Source organism: Python bivittatus, unplaced genomic scaffold, assembly GCF_059951505.1.
Source record: "Python bivittatus isolate LINGU-HERP-01145 unplaced genomic scaffold, Pbiv_v1 ctg000020_np1212, whole genome shotgun sequence".
Classification (NCBI taxonomy): domain Eukaryota; kingdom Metazoa; phylum Chordata; class Lepidosauria; order Squamata; family Pythonidae; genus Python; species Python bivittatus.
Genome location: NW_028277030.1, coordinates 16,189,834 through 16,210,663, shown reverse-complemented (window position 1 = coordinate 16,210,663; position 20,830 = coordinate 16,189,834). Strand labels below are relative to the sequence as shown.

Here is a 20,830-nt window from a genome sequence, read left to right as displayed (position 1 = left end):
AGGAAATATTGCTTCCATCTGTAAAGGATAATATTGTGATGTCATAAACTTTTTCTAAACACTGAATTTGCCCTTATTCCCTCTCAATCATTTTAAAAGAACTGCTTCTCGTATGGAGCTTGGATTTAAATCACAATAATACACCAAGAAGATGAATGACAGTGCTATTGGATATGGTTAAAATTGGATCCTTCAGCACAGGTGAGTGATGAGACGGCGCTTCTATACTTGATATATTTTCTTCTTCTATTAGTTTCCTACCAGAGCTGGGATTTCAGTTTGAATTTTAATGTATGCGGCTGCTGCTAATCTTAGTGTCTTATTTTTTCCCAGCACCATCTTATTGTATAGACAATTCATTCTCCAAAGCAGTAATGCACTGCCACTTGTGACTGCCCAGGAGATAAATAGATTTGAAATAAAGTCGGAACTTGCATTGAAGTGTGGAGAACACTCCAGGTCAATATCATCAGAAACAATCCCTTAGCATCCACTGGAAGCGTGTACACGTACAGAATAGCTGATACTGTATTGTACTGAAACAGGTTCCCTTTCAGCTGGGTATCCAACTTCAGCTTGAAGTCCACACACCAACATTTGGAAGTGCCACCCTTGTAAAACTGAATGGTGTGAAAAATGCTGGAGTCATCAAGGCAGAGTATTAATGACTGAAAAACCCAAAGGTTTTAATGGTAATTTGGAAACTTCACAACTTTTGTGGGGAACAGTTTTCTTTGAGAGGTTCTGGGTGCAGGGACTTGGCTGAGTACAGGACAACATGGTGAAGTGAGGAGGGCCTAGACTCTGCCCTCATCTATTCATGAAGAGATCAATGCACATGCTAAGTGGAGGAGTGTCTTTTTGCTCCGACCCACATCCCCAGGGCAGCAAGTAAAACAAACTATAGCACAGGTCTGGGACAAATGCATACCAGCATCAAAACATTAAATCAGGTTTATGCATACATTGGCTATCCAGTGAGCCTGCTTGTTCCATAAAAATAAAGGAAAGGTCACTTATTTGCAAAGCAAAAGATTAAAAGAGAAGGCTGCTCTGAGTATGTGAGATCATCTCCCATTTTATGGAATTTCTCAACAATCAATATGAAACATTTAAGAGAAAATACTGTGCAACACTGATCAACTATGGCATGCTGGGAGATCACAATTCCATAACATAATACTATCTGAAAGTATGGTCCGATGGCCAAGTTGCTACTTTGCAGGAATCTATCATTTGTAAGAAAAATATGCTTTCCTTACTGAGGATCAAACTTTCCAGCCAGATCACAGTAAATTCAAATTGCTGCTAACCAATTGTCTAAAGTCCCTCTTTTAATTCTTTCTTACTACAAGTAATTGATTTGTATTATTGGATTTTCCTTCTATCACTATGGAAGTACAAGGTTCTTCTGAGATGTAACATACAGCATCTCAGCTCTAGGAGTTCTCCAAGGAATTGTTGATCAGCTTTCCTCTAGTCTATATAATAATAATAATAATTCCAACATATCCAGAGGGCACCAGATTGGGGCTGAGTTAGAGCCTTATTACTTTGACTTCCACCTCAAATTTAGGGTTGAAACTTTCCAATGGATTATCTATTACTGGAGATGAATGAGGATGTGCAATCTCCCAGCAGCTCTCAATACAATGGAAATTTTGGTGAGCTATCGCAATAATAAAATAATGGAAAAAACAGCTATAAAATGTAGGCAATTTCCTGTGATGTTCTGTATGTGTGAAAATAAACACCCATAAACCAAGTGTCATGATGCTCTTCTTAGACAAACTAGGTCTGTTTATCTCATATCTGAGGAAGACAATGGATTCAACAGCTTTTGCAATCAGAACAGGACAGCAGGATCTCAAGTTTACACTCTTTGAGGATTTCCATTCAGGTTCCCCTAAAAGGAGATAAAGAACTCAGCTTCTTTTAGCTCAATCCAGTGCTATGTCCCGAAGTAGACTTGTGCCATTTATAGCTATGGAATACTTACTTTTCCATTGAGGAGTATGAGACCCAAGAGCGGTCTTGAAACAGACCACTGGTTTCTGCAATCCTCAAAAATTATGGTGTTCATAAGGATTGACATCATCTGAAAGAATGAAAGAATTTTCTTCAGATAATCCAAATATTTAGTACTCTCATTATACATCTTTGACTACAGTTCTGGAATCCTTATTTAGTATCAGGGTTAAAAAAAATAGCCAACAAAGCTCTCCTGGAAAATATAAAAGAGATCATTCATTGATGAGGAATTGCAAAGAACTATTATTCCTAAATAAACAGTGAGATGGGTGGTGACAAATTTGAAATATAAACAAATAAATAAAAATAAAACCGGTAATCAATTTCTGTTACCCTTCAGATAAATATTGCACAGCCTATTAAGAAATACCTGACCAAGTCTGGGCAGGATGTAGTTAAAGATTTTGAAGGTACTTTTACCATTCTCCATAATTTGTTTTGAAATCTTAAACACATAACTACCAGACAATACAAAATAAACAAGCAAAGAAGGCAGAACACTCACGCTGACAGTATCCTTAGCACAAACACCAGATAATGCTTAATCAGATTTAGGGTATTACACTTATAAAATCTGTCCATTAAGCTGTAACATACTACTGTTATAAATAAAGCATCCAGCCCAATATCAAACACAAAGAAAATGTGGAAAACCCTTAAATTATTTTTCCAAGGCCAAGAAGTAACAGTGAACTGAGTCCCCAGAGAACTAACCACACACTGCAAGCCAGACTGTAATAACTGCCCAAGAATAAGTCAAACAACATGTTTCACTAAATGAAAAGAGATATTTGGAGCCCTGCAAATCACTCAGAACAAGGAAATTATCAAAGATTACTTGAAACTTCAGCACAAAAAGTACACTGTAGAATAAAAGCAAGGCTTCACTTTATTACTGCTAGTACATGTGGACAGCAAGCCCACAGCTTTTGTAAAAAAAAAAAAAAGTGACACAATGGATCATGTATGCAATATGTTAAAATGCCCTCTCTATATACATATTAGAATTAAAATAATTTTTAATAGTAAAATAATATTAGAATAATTTTTAAAAATTTGCCTATGGGAACATAAAGACATTTGTACATTACTTTGATATAAAATATTCTACTATAAGCTCAGATAAAAAACAAACAAGAATATACTTCTTACTGCTTTTATATTGTATATGGATAATCTGTCATTCCATCTATTAATTCATCCATTGTGATAATGACCTAACCCCCACCCCCCGGGAGCATCCCTGGTTAATTCTTATTGTAAAACTACAATACCTTTTAATAAAATATTTTTCCCCCAGCAATGATTTATCTAAATCAGCTCTTTGTTTGGGGACACAGGGTTAACAGCCTCAGATTCTGGCTGCAAATAGGACACCTTTCGCTTGTTGGACTTTAACAGCATGCTTAGGACATAGTGGAAAAAGGCATCGCAGATTGTAGTAAACCCATACACGTGCTGGGGAAAATAATTCCATTTTAGCTGTACAAAGCAGGGTGAAAGGGCTGAAAACTGAGAGGGCACTGTTGGGGGGAAGAGAAAATGATGACTTCTTCTCCAGCAAGCCATTTCCTGAAGGGGGCAGCTGGTAGAGCAGGAACCCACTGATTTAGCTAGCCACCTAGCTTCTCCTTGGGTTCACTCCATCCAGCTCTGTACTAGATACCGCTGGGAATCAAGCTTCCTTTCCACTTGTTATAAACACTTTCAGCCAGCCCAGGTTACAAACTACTCCTAATCAGAGGCAGAAGAAACCTTTGTGTCTGCCAGGTATTCCTTTTAACTCCCACACAAATGCACATCACAATGTCTTGAATCATCACAATTTATATAGAGCCCTCCTGCCACCAGAATAAATGAAGATGGAAATCGTTAAACTGTGAGGGATACATTGGAATCATAGTGCTTGAATGAGGAGAAAGAAAGAAGGAATTTGAGAACACAAACCATATAAAAGCACTGGGATTTATCTGGTTAAAGTTACCTTGGCCTCTTTATTTCAGTCTCGGTGGAACAAAGCTATTTCAACTGGGATCTGAAGATTTCCAGATGGAGAAAATGTATGATTTTTTCCTCCATGATTCCAATTTACCTTTCCAGCTGAAGTGACCTCAGGCATAGTGAGATGGTGTTTCCCCCCGACTGACGGACCACTGAAATGCTCACTGCAAGCAACTCTTGCACTGTGCAAAGGGGTTGGACTAGATGACTTCGAAGATCTCTTGTAACTGTATGAATCTATGTGTGTTGCTCATGCAAACTGAAACCACATGTCTTCAAAGACCTGCCTGAGGAAAGGAAAGTTACTGGTGCTTGCTTTCCAGCACAAGTGGGAGGGATTGAGAATCCAACAATTGGGAGCTGTGGTTACCACTGTCCAGACAGAACATTGGCCAGTATCATTGCCTATTCTGAAATCTGGATAATGGCTTCTTAAGCAAGCTTCATTTTCAGCTGATATTAGATAAGCAGTGTAAAGTTTGTCTGTGGTCTGTAGATTTTAGAAGCTGCTTAGTGAAGCAGAGTGCCTGCTTCAACCTACAGCATTTTCAGTGTTGAAGAATTTCAGGCCTAGGAAAGAATCACCACCACTTTCAAAAGATGTTGCTGTCACTGGAAAAAGAGCAGGCAATAGTAGGCAAGACATCAGTGGCCTGAATCTAAAGCAGACTCGTAGTCATTAAACCCTGCAGTTGCTTTTTATATGCAGTACTAGCATCCAACTGTCTATGAAATAAAATGCCCACTGTGATTATCCATGAAATGTAAAATGGTCCTGAGTGAATATCAGAATTTGTGTATCAGTTTTTAATTTTGTCTAATTTCCAGTAATGTAGTCTGCTTTGAAAGAAGTATACAAATTTAAGAAGAGAACATCACACACAAGAGTTACTTTGCTCCCCTTTATTATGAGCTTGATACAAAGCCGTGAATTCAAAGATTGCTGCTGGTCTGTGATCTTCAGAGTATTGCAGGGTGGATCACTAACCAAGCTGAATTATAACCTGGATTTTTTAGCTCAGAGAAAATATTAAAAACAAGACAAGGTAGATGCAAAAAAGAGACTAGCCAAGCACTGACCCAATTATTTAGAAACCAGCCTCCAAAATAAAAAGAATATAAAATTGCATAGAGGACTGTTGGTGTTGGAGATAAAGCAGAATGCTCCCAAAAAGTAAAGTTTATTTATGTAAGGAAAATATTTATATAGTTTTTTATTTGAAAATATCCTCAGGATGGTATATAATAGCCATAAAAATATTTAGAATAAAAGCCAGAATACATCTTTGGAGATTACTGATATGGGTAAACTTACACACTATAACAGAAGAGTAATTTGTACAGCTGATAAATGGTCTAAATGCCTTTTTATTGGAATCCTAATTTGAATTTATCAAACCTGAACCAGGAATCTATTTTGAATGTTGCTTGTAAATAATGCTTAAAAAACAAGAAAGAAAAACAATTTATTAAAGGACAAATGTTGTGACCCATTAATGGCTAGGGAAGGCTAAAGTCAAACTGAGTTTTTAAGAGACATGTTAGAACTGCTGCCTGGTGCATCACGGAGGGCAGGCTATTCCACAGGAAGAGTGCCCCCTGAGAGGAGAAGTGACAATCCACAAGTTGCACCAGACCCTTGTTCCAAGTGCATAGTAGGTCCTGGGAGACTGACTGAACTGGAGACAAACTTGTAACAATTTTGGGAAAACTGCAATCAATGGAGAATTGGAACAAAATTTAGAAACCAATGAACGTGCATGAGTGTGTACAGGGTTAACGTGGAACATTTTAAACCTGAGTTGGCACTCTGATGTTGCTAAAAAAGAGGAGGGGAGAAAAATGCCATTGTAGGTTGCTTTTCAATATACAAGATAAGGGAGGTAATAACAGAGCTTTCTTTTGCTCCACTTAGACATTAGAGAGGGAGAGCATATGCCATGTCTAATTTTGAGTATAATATTTTATGAAGGGCACCAACAAATTCAAAAGGATTCAGATGAAGGCAACAATGATAAAAGGTTTCTGAACAGTTTACAAGTCAGGAAAACTTGAAGGAAATGAAAAATTTGAATTTATTGCCTGTCTTTTTCATAGGTGAATGATCCAGAATTGAGCATTGCCCTCTGGATTGAACCCTGATGAAAGGTAGGTCTCTTTATTCCAGAAAAAAAGCCGGTTTTTCTAGTAAAATAAACTGAAGCTTTAGATACACAGCAGAGTTGAAGTTAAAAATGTCATTAGCAGAATATAAAAGGTAGTAATTTCTTTTATATTGCAACCAAGTAAATAATGCTCCTATTGCAGCCTATTAACCTTGCATTTTATAATCCCTGCAGCCTAATCAGATTACTGTATTTTTTAATCATTTCTCACTGAATACAGATATTCTCATAATTCCTATTCATTATAGCAAGGATGTAAAAGCATCTCGTGTGTCACCTTTTACAATTATCATAGACGTTCAAGCTCATAACCTGAACTATCACTAGCTGAAACAGGAATGAAAAACAGCTCCTGCAGTGCAGATCCTGTGTACTTGACCACTATAAGTGAACCTCTGTCTCAGTAGCAGACCATGTGGTTTGCATGTAGGCATCCCAGGGTAATTTCCTGGCACCTCCAGATGATAGGCTGTTCATGAGCAAGCCTAGGAAAACTCTGCTTAGGATCTTAGACCAGATTGGATAGAGAACGTATGATATAAATCACTAGGCAACAGTTTACTACGTTCAGCAGTCCATTCTTCAATTCCCTATTAATATATACTAACAATTGCACCAATAACAAACTGCTGTGTATAGTTCTCTCAAGCTGCTCATCACAGGGCAACTTCATTTAATGTATTGATGATACCATTGGTTGCAGGAGGTTGGAGTTACACCCAGTCTAGTACCAGATCAAAGCATATTTGGAATTCAAGGACCTTCTCTGCAAAATTGGTTGAAAGAGACAGGTGTTATTAGCCCACCTATAGCAAAATAAGTGATATATTACAGGGAACGTAAGCCCCAGTGTTCACTGGACCAATCTGCAGCCCTTTAGAATATAGGTGGGGATTCATATGACGCAGTGCCAATTTAATCTCTGACAATGTTTCTGTTGGTTCCTAGCAACCAATCTTTATATCTGAATTCCATACACAGTGTTTAAGAAAAAGAGGCATTTCACCTTTTGTGAGCAAGCAATGGTGGCTTCTGGGAAACATTTCTTGAAACAGATGAGTTTGGAACTGACCTGTCAACTGGACAAAAGTTTCTTGGACAAATTAAACATTAATACCATCATGTGGAATCATTATATGAAACCTATGGAAACATCAAGGTACTGAAGCAACACTTTGGGTATTAAATTGTTTCTTAATCTTTTCCATAAGTCTTTACTCTTCTTACGTTTCAATGTTTATTTCTGTTATAAGGATCACACCTACATCGGAGAATCAAGAAGTAAGGCTTGTGTATTTCATCAAAAATTTCCTAAACTTTCCCCAATAATTTAAACACTGTTGATGCTGAAATTTCCTACCCACAGGAAATACTCACCTAGAACAGGTAGCAGATGTTAGAAAAGTATCTACTGGATGTTTTGTGGAGAATTTGCAGTAAGCTGTAGAGTTTGTCCAATATCTTAATAGTAGAAAATAAATTGAAAGTTTTATACAAAATGTATAATTCTATACTCTATTGTTCTCCCTATTTTGCACTTGACTGAGTGGATCTTGGTCCTTCAAGCCTGAAGTCTGTCCAGCTCTGAGCTAAAACATTTGCTGTCTAACCAATACAGGGGAAAGCAAAACAAAACCAAACCCTCCTAGCAGATTGAAGAGTGAAGAAGATCCAATTTCAATCCCTGGCAACTCCACTAAAACAAAACACAACACGACAAAAAAGAGGCTCTCAGGGGGAAAGATATTCTTCTGCCTGAGGCTTTGGAAAGCTGTTGCCTGTCATCACAGACAATAATGGGGAGATGGACCCAACAGAATGTACATATGGAGCCACTATTTAATTTAGTACCTTTAATACTCAGATAAAAAGTCTCACTAACTTTTGACCCACCCATTTATTTGTTTCTAGATATGAAGATAATGCAAGACGGAGTACCACTTTTAATTGTATATTGTCATGTAGGTAATGCCCTTTCTACCAAAGTAGAGGATATTTCATAGTAGAGGATAATCAGAAATTCTCATAACATAATCTTGAGAAACAAAGATAGAAAAAACATTATGTCATCTTGAAGTCAAACCAGCTGATAAGGGGAAAGGTTTTATGCTCTATAAACCACTTTAGACATAAGAAGTATTATCTTAAGCTACCAATGGAGCACAGATAGGTAGAGGGGAGGGGAAACAACAAAAAAAAAAAATCATTATCAGTTTCTTCCCTTCCCACCCAAATCAATGAAAGAACTTCTGGTTCAACAGTAGATTGGCTCAACGGTGTATTATTTGGCTAAGCAAAGGAATGAGGATAAAGTTAGGATGATCCTTAATTTTTAAAAAAGATATTTCTCTCATGGAATTCTGAAATTAAGGCACAAAACTGGAGAGAAGCTATCACAAAGATGAAGTATAACAGAATCTAGTACATCTTTGAAGGCCCTTTGTCCTCTTTACGACTTTAAAACAGGAGTGAACAACCTGCAGTCCTCTTTTTAGCTTTCAACACTTGAAATATGTTCTTGTAGCTTCAGCAGTCCTCAAAATTAGTTAAAAACAGTGTATGCCTATCTGTTCTTTTAAAAAAAAGTTGCATTTGCCTTAAACAATACTGTGAATTTACAAAATTTAGGGCAAAAATATAATGGTAAGCGTTCTGAAATGGAAAAGATGTGCTAGGAGAAGGCAGTTTAGATCAGAGAAAACAGAATTCAGCTCTTTTTCCTCTTCACTAGTCTGCCATTCCTCAAATGGTTTGTTCCAGAATCAGGATCCAAATACATATTTTCAAAGAAAAGATCAGCCACTCTTCCACTTTGAATATTTTTTTCTGCAAGCAAGTAACATGAAGCTTATCCTTTGCAAGCAATATATAGTTGGGCCTTTATATTCTCAAACTTTCCATCTTTCCCAACTCCAAGATGTATTGGAACTGCATTCCCCAGAATTCCCAGTAAAACCATATGAACAGATTGTTTAAAAGTGTGTTTTTAATTTAGCCTTAGCTATATTTGAAAAGGACTGAGTTTGAAAAGGACATAGCTGTCAGACTTCTCTTCAGCAGGCTAGACTGAAAGCAGATGAATAGGTATGTAAGGGGTTTAAGAATTTTTGATTTATTATAGAAAAGCTAAGAAGCCATTATGAAAGAATTCCAGTGACAGCAATATATCAAATGCACACTCTATTTTTACTATACTGTATTCAATGTTCAAATTCTTGTTCCTGTTTCTTTGTCTATTCTATGTAAAGGGTTGGAAGTGAAACTCTTTTGGATGGGATGAACACTTTTCATCAGTTTTTTTAAAATTTTGGTAACAGCCAGTTCTGGTTTCAGCTCTGTTTGTGTGAGAACGAGCTCTGCTAATCACTCAGAGAAAGAGCATGTATTCTGAATGGAGAAAGCCCAGCATCTCTAAAAGAATGAAAGACAAACCAATCTTTTTTGGACCCCAAAATTACAGCTGGCATTAGGTCAGAGCCTAACTGGGCCCCCATAGACACATACTCCTGCACTCTGTATGCACACATACAAAGGTGTTAATCCCAAAGGACTCTACTCTTCCCACCATGCTATGTATTTAAGTAAATACAGAATAGCTTTCTCAAAAGCCAGATTAAATGTATTGCCATCAAATATGCTACATGGTAGATTTCCAAAAATTCCCCTCTTTCAAACACTTTGTCCCAGTAATGATACTGATCCTGAAACACTGGATTATAGTTTATCGTACTGTGAATTTTATAAGAGTCTTTGGCAGGAAGTTATCTGGCCTATTTTAAAATCTAAACCAGGAAGAGATAGTTCTGAGTATGTAAACATTTTACTTGCAGATGAAAATCCAGAGATTACAGTGGCAACAGCCAATTTTTAACTATGGCTGTAAAAACAAGGTTTTTAGTAACAAACCCGTGAGATGGGCTTTTAAGTGTATCATGTAATATTTATTAAATATGTTATCTGTTAAATTGTTTTATTTAATGTCAAGTCTAGATTATATTTGTAACTTGTTTTTGGGCCTTTTGGCTGTAAATAAATAAAGAAATCAAATCAAGTTCACGGGGACTGGGAAGAATGAAAGATGTTTGCAGGATGTGCTTGAATCATGGATCTGTGCAACTGGGGAAAGGCCCCTTCACAGGAGAATGACAAACACAGAGACTCATAGATGGCACCATACTTGCTCAATAGCAAAAGAACATTTTTCAGGACTCTTGCAGTTTAATTTGCAATGTGAACCTGTTCAGCTTTCCACCCACAAGGAATCCATGTCTAGTTTATGCAATTTCTAGTTTGGGTTTACTTTTTAATTTTTTCCCCCTGGGTTAAGATAGGGAGTATGATGCATTTCAGTGTGCCTTATTAGGCACATTCTGCCTGAATGAATAAAGTTTTGATGTATTTTACCATGCTATGTAGTTGAGGTTAAACTGACTTCAATATGGCTGAGATGGCTGTTTTCCTACTGATACTATAGCCAGAAAAGAAAAGGCACAGCCACAAAGTGTTTCTGGGAGTGTAAATGGAATGGTGAGATTGTGACTTTTGTACAACTATGCAGAAAAGACTGCCCAAACCTGCCCACCTCTGGAAGAGATGGAAAAAATCAGACCAGATATAACTGCACTTCTCAATTCTTTTCTTTCTTGATTCAGGAAGGTATTTAGAAAAAAGTGCTCAGATTTGGTTGTACTTCTCGGTTTACCTTATCCTATAATATGTAATGGTATTTCTTCACTGATTAAAAAGCTAGTATACTAACATCTCTTATTTTTTATTACAGAAACTATTGACAGTTGGCAAGCCTTTGAAAGAGCTGACGAGGTATTAAAGCGAATGACTGCATTTGATCTGAAAGTAAATCCAACTGAAATGGGGAGCCACAGGAAACAGGAGTGTGACTCTCTTAAAAACGGCACTTATAATCCATCTGCCGCATGTAAAAATAAGTCTGGAGAGATGGAGCTTGTAATAAGACAAGACGCTTAGGTGCTGCTGGGCTGCTGCAGCAGTTCATCTCAGCTCAACAGAATGCTGCTGAGACTTCCTCCTCTGAAAGTCAAGAGAGGCCTCTTGCTCTTATCTATTCAAGATTCCACCAAAGCTCTTGGTATTTGAGTAAGCAAGGCAACTGACAGATGTTTCCAAAGTCAAAACAACTTTGTATCCATCTGCGATTTTGAATGTGCAGATTTTTCTTCCTCAAGGCTGGAATAACTGATGGCAAAAAAGATTCAGCAAGCTGCCTGTTGGGTTACCATTTGGCATTCTTTGGCCTGCAAATTCAGTCATTTCCAGATAGTGTGTATCGTATTACATATTGGAAATTATGATGAGTTCTTTAAGGACTTGATCAAACATTTTTCTCATTTGGGCAATGCAAGCACACGCCTTTGTTGACCATACTCCCAATGTGTTACTGTATCTGCGCTGAACTTCCAGGGATTGGAGAGCATTCTCTCTTTGGACAATCACTATTACGTGATTAATGAGAAGAAAAAAACCTCATCCATTACAAGTGCCTCTTGAGAGAAGAAAAGGTGCAGGCCGCCTGTTCTTTTTAAGACCAGCCTAACATGCTTCCTCTGACAACGGACTTGACAGCAGGGTCACAGAAAAGCAAGATTTTAGACTACCAATCACTTTGTATCTGTCCCTAAACTGCTGCTGGAACCTCCCTTATCCATTTTACTCAAAACTGGGTACAGAATCTATGCCATTTTTTTCCAGTATATGACAATGGAAAAGGATCTTCTCTGTGTTTTTCTACTAGAAACTGTTCTGAGAAAGATTATGTTTAACAAGCTGCTGAAACCACAAGGTTTCCAAGATGCCATCTTCCAGATACTCTGGACTATAGCTAATCATCTGGCTGGGCTCAATAATACATGCAGTGCCTTAGTGAAGGTACAATGTTGTGGAAGACATTTTTCAAAACAAGAGTAGGGAGGGAAAAATTTGGGGATTGCTTCTTCTGTCCATCTCAAGTTGCTTACTTTGTACTGACTCCTAATTGGAATCAACCTTTAAACTAATTCACTTCCTTAGTATGCAACTAAATATTACTTACACCCTTAAAACTATTATGATAAACAAGATTTAGGAGATCTGCATAGGTTTTAAAATTCTTATTGAGCAAAGAAGCTTCCAAAAGATCTCCTTTAAGCAACATAACATTTAGGAGACATGCTGGAAGTTTGCATCTCTGAATACAGTCACTTACAGCCTCTTTGTTCTAAGACTGTTTTTAAACTCCTTGTTTTAAAACTTGCACTGTGAATAACTGGCAACTTAAAAGCACATTCTCATAAAATGACTGCTGAGGTACTTAATCACAAAGATGAAATACAGAAATCATGAAGGTGGCAACCACACTCACTTATTGCATAATAAAAAGTAATCAGAATCTTTTTCATTTAATATAATTCCACACAATTTCTCATAACCACTGTCTAACAGAAGGATTTAAAAAACTTCCTTGGATATTACTTTTCTCTGTAACTACTACTGATGTGCTAATCTCCTTGGATTCCTCTGTTTAGCTGATGTTCATGAAAATATTTACTGCAGAACAGAATATTGTTCTTCATGCCAAAAGAAAGTTAATTGCTTTTCTGTCAATTCATATGGTGTGAACTAACTAAAGGCTTCTATTTTTGCTGCTCCAATGACAACACAACCCCACAGATTCTGAACATAACTCAGCAGCAGGGTCCTCCTTTATACCAGCATGTATAGTTTATGTAAGGCAAAAGAAGGCCTAGGGTCAATACATGTCAGACATGTTGTGCAGTCCTAAAGGGCCCTACGCAACACAGGCTAGTAGTTGGTGGGATAAACAGATGAGCAAAAATAAGTACTGCTGCCCATTTTAATTTTAATTTGCCCAGCTCTTCTGTTTTCTCCTTCTCTCTCTTGTTTCCTACACAATAGCCTGTGGGGGATCACACTTGGCAGAGGATTTCTGAAATCAATTCAAGAACCACCTGAAAATATTCATTGGGCAACTTGTAGTCTTGGAGCCATGGATCACTCATCACTGCTTAAGTATGAAAACAGATTCAGCAGATTTCACTCCAAATTCCTATTCAATCTCAGAGAGTGAAAGAGGGACAGATTGTAGGATGAAATTAAAGCACCTTAATGCAAGAGTAATTTAAAGCCTTGTTTCCATAGATTTAATAGAGTTTCTATCAGAAGTTAATTATGTATAACCTTCATGATATCACCTATATAGAACAGCTCCATCTAAAGCAGAAAACATATTCACCTATGGCAGTTAACTAAAAATCTCTAGGAATGAAAGCAACAACCTTCCCATGCAATTTGTTTCTCAGCAACTGGTATTTAAAAGTGAGTATGAAATCTGTCTATAAGTTTTAAAAAAGAAATGACAATCTCTGTTTTTAGAGGAAGGCAGATAATTTGTCTGAAAACCTGGGAGCATAATCAACATCTGAGATAGAATTCAGTTAAATGCTTCAGCTTGCCATTTGGTCACATCCATTTTATTCTGGAACCAAAATGGAAATAGCCTTCACTATTTCCAAACTTTTCACTATCTTTATAGGAGAGAAATAAACTTGCAAAGGAAGACACATGTAGAGAAACAAATTTTGCTACGCAACCCAACCCATTTGAAATACAATTTCATCAAGAAAACCTATAGAGAAAACTCCTATTACGGAGTTAACAGGAAGGAACTGTACTTCTTAAATTCTTTGTACTTAGTATTCCTCCAAATGTACTATCAAAATCAAGCAGTGTGTTATAAATATGCAACAAAGTTACAAATAAGATGCAAACACCAGCATCCTAATGTTTTCATTTAATTACCCTTGAAACGCATTCTATTTAATATTCATTACTCAAAAGCCAATTTAAAAGGGAAAGAGGTGATGGTACTTATTCAGAAAGACATGCTTTCATTCACAGCAATAGTTATCTAATATACGGAAGTTAATAAAGCAGATTAATCTACAAGTCCCTTTAAGCCATCACTGAGTTTAGAACAACTGCCTCTTTGACCTTTAACCCTCCTGCTGCGCACCAGTAGCAGGTGCCAGCTGAGCTAAAATGATGGTTGACGTGGTTGAACGCAAAGGTCTTTTCTTACTTTGATTCTGACCAGCAGTTGACCCTGTAGGAGCAATTGTTTCATCTGTGGGCCTAAAGGGTACAAAAACCAGAAACTGATAAACAAAAAGCATATAGACACCAGCTGCCTAGCCTGAGGGTATACCTCTCCCATTGACACCTCTAGCATGTCTTTTTTCTGAAAGCCAAATTATAGACTTTTTGTCTCTATCCACACTGACTTTGCCACAGTTGTGAACTTCACCCCCGCTGCCCACAAAACTGTATTGTTAACTACTAAATATGCCTCATTTCAGCAATAATATTCCTACCGGAATGATCTAGCTACTTGCTTTAAGAGATGCAAATGATTTAAGTAGCTAGAAAAATCAACAAAAAGGCTTTGGAATTAAAGTGGCAGAGATGCTGTAAAATTTTTTGCTCACCATTTAGGTATGTTATAATTTTACACAGGTTTTTGCATAGATTGAGAGATGTGTGGATTATAACTGTATCAAAACTACTGGGACCTTGTGTCTAACAGATATCATTTTGCACACAGGGTTACTCTGACTAAAGATGAATAAGACATATAAAAAAATTTAAGTGCAAAAGTAGAGCAATCAATATATAACTGTTTACATGAATTGTCAAGGTTAGCTTCTTTAAAATTATTGATGATATTAAACTATCAGTCAATGCTGAAAAGCCTAAATTAATGTCAAACAATAAAATAAATGGCATTGGGATTGAATTTTAGTTCATTCAATATGGTGCTTTTTTCTGCTTCTGTAATCACTCAAATCTCAGCTGATTTGGCCCACAGCTGTTGTATTTTTTCCTTCAATTAAACAAAAATTATCATTAAATCTGCTAAAATTGTAAACAGAGATGTGATATTCCTAAAAACTGAACATTATAAGACCTTAAACATGTTTGTAACCTAAACAAGTAAAAGCTGCCCAGAATATTAGGCATCCAAAGATACAGTTGTCTTCTCAGGTTTTAAGGCCTTACAGTACCATGTTGTTAGATTAAGTTCTTGTTTCTTTACTGTAATTCAATTATGCGAAAGTTTATCTGCAGATTTTTCTCCATTATCTCAAGTATGAGCACCACATTTTTTTCTTTGCCCAGGGGACACCTTTCCGGACTGAGCCTTATGGGAATTCTCACAAAACCCAACTCCAATATTCTGTACAGTAATATCACAAAGCCAGGGAGAACGCCATCAGTTTAGACGACAGCCTAGGCTGACATTACTCCCTTCTTTATGTAAACACATAGAGTCCTGATTTCTGCTCAACCCATGGTGGTATAAATATACATATTTTATTTTGATTTTGTTTTTAAAATAATGTTTTCTTCAGAGTTTAAGTGCATAATTGCTACAAAGAAATGCAGATAACCTATTGGACACATGCTTATTTTCTATTATTACTACTCTGCCCCATTCCCAATTCTGTCTGATGCTAGTGAAGCTATCTTACTGAACAGCAGTCCGGCGCAGCAGCAACAACGAATGTCAGCTGAAAAGGTTTCACTACTAGAAAAAATGATCACTCTATCATGCTGGCATTTTTTCCCCTGAGGGGGGAAAAACAGTAAAGACAGCCACAAAATATAAGGTGCAGTGAACATTTCTCTAAATCCAAACAGAGATGCTCGAAATTTTACTGATTGCGAAAAAGGTGACAATGAAACACTACAGTCCCTATATTAGTATTCTGCCTAGTGAGGCAGACTAATTTTTAAGCCCTTGATAATCTGTAAACTGTTTCTAGGTATGCTGCTGCTCCTCTTGCAGTTTACTACTACAAAAAGCAGCCAGAATTTTAATTGCAAAGAATGTACCACGAGGTATATCAAAGCATTAGAAACTATAAACTAAAACTATGAGGTACCATAAAGAGGGGCAGCTGACTGAGACTGAGCTGAACGATGGGATGTGTGACATGAAAATGTGTATTTTCACTATTTTACTAAATCACACAGTAAGTATTAACAAGGTTTCTATTTACATTACAGTAACTTGTAAGAGTTATAGCTTATACAGGCTACTCAAACATTAGTTAATTAAAATTCAAGGCTGTTTTTTTTTAAGGAACAGTTGGAAGGCACTGGCTTTTGTTTAATCTTAGTAGGAACTGAAGCATTTTAAACAAAAGAACAAATAAGCTGGAGGATATTTAAAGAGGCTGTGTTTCACCACACTGCACAAGATAGCATTCGCACTTAAAAGTGAAACTGATAGGAATATAAAACAAAAGACAATCATATAACCAAATTAGAAATAATGCATATGGGGTGCGTATGTCTTTATTTACACAGAATGTATTTTCTAGAACAGTTTCATTTCTGCAAGTAATGGCAATCCCACATGCTTTCTATTTAGATTCCATTTCATCAATAAATAAAAACTAGCCAAATAAAAGAGATAAAATCTTAAAATGCATTTTTCAGCCCTACTATGTGCTCTGTGCTTGCAGAAATAGTTGTTGTTCTATGTTGCAATTGAATAAATGCCTTTTGCTTAAAATTCTTAATAATGCTAGATGTTTTAAATGTCTCTAAATATATGCACAATACTATTATTCCTAGGCTCAAGACTGTAGCAGAAGATCAGCTTTTTGGGTAGACAAAGTGAGCCAAACAGTGGTGCCCCTGAACGCTCCATCTTTTGCTATGTGATCCCATCAAGGCATTGAACCCTCTCATGAGTAATTTCCAATGGTTGCTCATCCTCAGTGTTACACATTTTTCCTAATCTGCATCTGAAATACCTAGATCCAGACCTACTTCGGGGCAGGGAAGGAGTGCCAGTGGGACACAGTGATGAAGGTGGTGGACTAGGACTGGGGAATCTCAGGTTCAAGTCCACCCTCAGCCTTGGAAGCTCACTAGGTGATTTTGGGCCAGGCACACTCTCGCAATCCAGTCTATTTATTGTGGGGGGGAAAATGATGGAGGGAGAACTATTTACAGTATGCCACCTTGAAGGGTGGAAAGGTGGGATAGAAATTTAACAAATAACCAAGTAAGAGGAAGTCGCAAGGGACTAAATCGAGTCTGGTGGTGTGGCTAGGTTATAAAGTGGATGATGAAGCCACTAGCTTCCCCCAGTTGATGTGTTTTTCTGATTAGGCTTGCTGCCCAAGGATGCTGCACCTTTGAATCATTGTGAGACCACCAGGAGACATTCTGTACCACAACCTATTGCCAACTTTCCCTTCCTCCTTTAATTTACCTTAACGTCTTATGGACAGCCATCAGTTGGCATGAGATTGTGGAGAAACGTAACCTACACTTGTGATCTGTCTCAACACAATGAGGTTTTTTTTCATCCTCATAACAATAATGTTAATTGGTTGTTTAACTGCACTGTTGTATACCTCTACTGCTGCAAAAGCTTGAGACGGACTCATCTGCAACTCACTGTATGCCATGACAATTTCTTTAAAGAGAAAGCCCAACTCACCTCACAGGGTGGTTGTTGTGGGGAAAACAGAAGGAGGAAGGAATATTAGGTATGTTCACTATATGAGTTATTTATAAAAATAATAAAGGCAGGATAAAAAAATCTAGAAAAAAAAGCCATCTGTAATCCATTTCAACCTACACATAGCTATTGTTCTTATGCTACCCACACAACAATAATCTAACAACCTGAAGGATAGCAAAAAAGCAATGCAAGGCTATGGTGGGTTATTTGAAACTGCTTTTAAGCCCTAAAGTTTAAGAGCACTTTTTCCCCTAGTCCCACTGAAATACCACCCATATGGCTATGCTGCTGTTAATCAACCAAGAACAGCTGCACAAGGTACCAGGTGCTGAAGGTAAAATGACAATAGAAAAGGTGGTGGTATATCTGATATAACAATGGGTGTGAAAAGAAGGGTGGGGCTGTTTAATCCAAATCAACTGATTCTCAGTCTACCTGAGTTGCAAATGGCATCTTTGATTTACAACTTGAATTTTTACAATACCTTTAATCAGATAATCCAGCAATATTGTCATGTAACAGTGTATTCAAATGTATTTTCATATGCTTAATTATACTTTTCCCCAATTAATTCTACATATATGATGACTTGTACAAATATTTAGGGACATACCCTTCCTGCTTTAAAAGAGACATGATGTAACAGTGTTTCCATCAAAGCAGACAAATTGGGAGAATATTTAGCTTCATTGCATCACTTTAAAGAACTGACAAGTCTCTTTAAGCTCACAGTACAATTAGTCATTAGGGCCTAGTTTTCTAGCACTGTTAAGCAATTTGTAATAACCCTTTTGTTTTAATAGGGTTAGGCATTACTTACAAGACACAGCTGTCTAGAAAACTGAAACCTCTCGTTGTGAAGCAACAGTCTTGTTCATTTGCCTCCATGATAGTCAAATCAGCTCTAAAGCTATGGTTTAATGGCCTGCCGATGAATAATCAATGGATCACTTTTCATCTGAGTGTGAAAATGAGAATAATCTAATTCACTGTCCCTTTGGTAAGATGCAAGGCCTAGGGTTCTATTTCTATTCAAGGGCTGATTTATAACCCAATGGAAATCTGATGTAAACATATAATCAATGAGTCCCATCATTGTTGATAACCACCCCCAACTGGCTCACTCCCTCATCTCAAAGAGCTATCCCTTTAGGCTATTAGCTTTATCCAGCTAAGTCTTTCTACTATTCCTGCCTGCTGCTTTTACCTTGCCCATTTGTTCAGACCAGCAGAGTCAGAAGTAATTTTATACGCAGCAGAGAGCGGGTAGAATTGATTTTTCACTCAGCACTCAGTTCCCATCTGAATAATTATCAATTTTACTGCCTCATAAAGGGAAGAGTCAAAATTTCAAATCAATTCAAAAGAGCTTCTGAGAGTAGAGAAACTGTATAGAAGGAGAAAGGTCAAAATTGGCAATGACCTCGGGAGATGATGTCAGGTATTAGTACACTGAATGGTTGACATCAGAAGCACTCAATGCAGTGTGACTTGTGCTAATGCAAATCATATTTATGCTGACTACTGGAGACCAGTCATAAATATTTAAAAGACTACCTGAAAGCCTACATTCAAACTAAATATAATGTATTCCACAGATTGCGAAGCTAATAAAGACAGATCATAGTTTATTCATATGCTATAAATTTTAGGATTGCCAAGTATCATTGACACAAAATAAGATATTAAGGTCATAAGAACAGCAAATGTAGGAAAATCTGGATTTGAGGCCAACATGCCTGATCTTCCCAATTACACAACTGAACTTTAGAGTAAGACTACAATGCTCAGCAATAGGCAAATGTGCAATACATTTCTAGGTTCTCATCAATTTCTACTCTACTCGAGTAGAGTGATTACTCCAGGAAGTTGCAATGTAAAGCAATGATGGCAATGAATCACTGAGGATAGTAATAACAGTCCTATACGTGCTTAAATATTATGCTATGTATTACTTCTCAATTTGGTTTTATTTGGAGGCAAAGATCACCCAAAGTAATCGCAGCAATAAATAAGAAAGATAAATCTTGTACACTTAAATGGCAACCACTATTCCTGGTACTTCACCATCAGCACTATCTTCAGGTTCCTGAAGATCATGAGAACTCTACAACTAATGTTACTGTGATTTGAATACATCTCATACATTTAAGCAATAATTTCAATGAGATCCTTATTAACAGCTTCTACTTAAAATGTCTACAAATCTGTCATCTGGAAACACATTAAATCCTTTATCAAGGTTCATTCTATCTCCTACCAGTATTAGAGAAGCACAATTCTAATTGATCTTTTATCTTCTCCAGATCATGACATTTTCATTTTCTAGTAATAGCTATTTTAAAAACAAGTTAATGTGAAATACTTTAATATCAGGGAATCATTGAGTTAAAAGGACCATGAGCCTACTGAGCCCAACCCCTGCTCAATGCAGAAATCTAAATTAAAGAATCCGCAACAAATGTCAATCCAGTCTTTGTTGGAAGACATCTAATAATGCTAGCTTCTGTTGCTACAAGTTGACTTTTTAAAAAACTGACAACTATATGCCCAATAGGCTGTGCAATGCTTCAGATTTGATTCCAAAATAGTGCTCTAGAACATAAAAGAGTACTAACAAAGCACTTGGCAGCTCATTAAAGCAGCTGCATCTGTTTCCAGGGGAAGCTTTTGCTGCAACCTCACAATCCTGGAAACAAAAATATCAGCTTTAATGAGTCACTGACAAGTACTTTATTCATGCAGTGGTGTGCTCCAAAGCAGTTTTTTCAAAACTGAATTCAAAGTAGCGCACGTCCTAATGCTTCTGCCCTTACAAGATGTGAAAAGCTTTTAAAAAGTCTGTGCAGTATTCAAAATGCAGTTATATACCTGATTAGAAAGGCCTCAAAAAAGGCTTCTTCTAAAAATTTCAGTCCCTTACAATGCCTTTTTCACTACAACAGTATTCTCTGTTGACATTTTCACTGAGTATTCCACCAAAAGACAGTCATCTACTAGGTTATATTCCATTGTGTGTAAATGCTTCTAAAATTCTATAATCACATCAGTTTGTCAA

The 20,830-nt window shown here is 37.0% G+C and overlaps 1 protein-coding gene across 1 annotated transcript in view; it reads right to left on the bottom strand.

Moving 5' to 3' along the window:
- RANBP17 (RAN binding protein 17) overlaps nucleotides 1-20,830 on the bottom strand; it is a 240,644-nt gene that overhangs the window by 6,151 nt on the left and 213,663 nt on the right. The window contains exon 26 of the mRNA XM_088134974.1: nucleotides 2,000-2,098. Within this exon, the coding sequence (XP_087991100.1) occupies nucleotides 2,000-2,098 (99 nt within the window). The remainder of the gene's footprint in view (nucleotides 1-1,999; nucleotides 2,099-20,830) is intronic.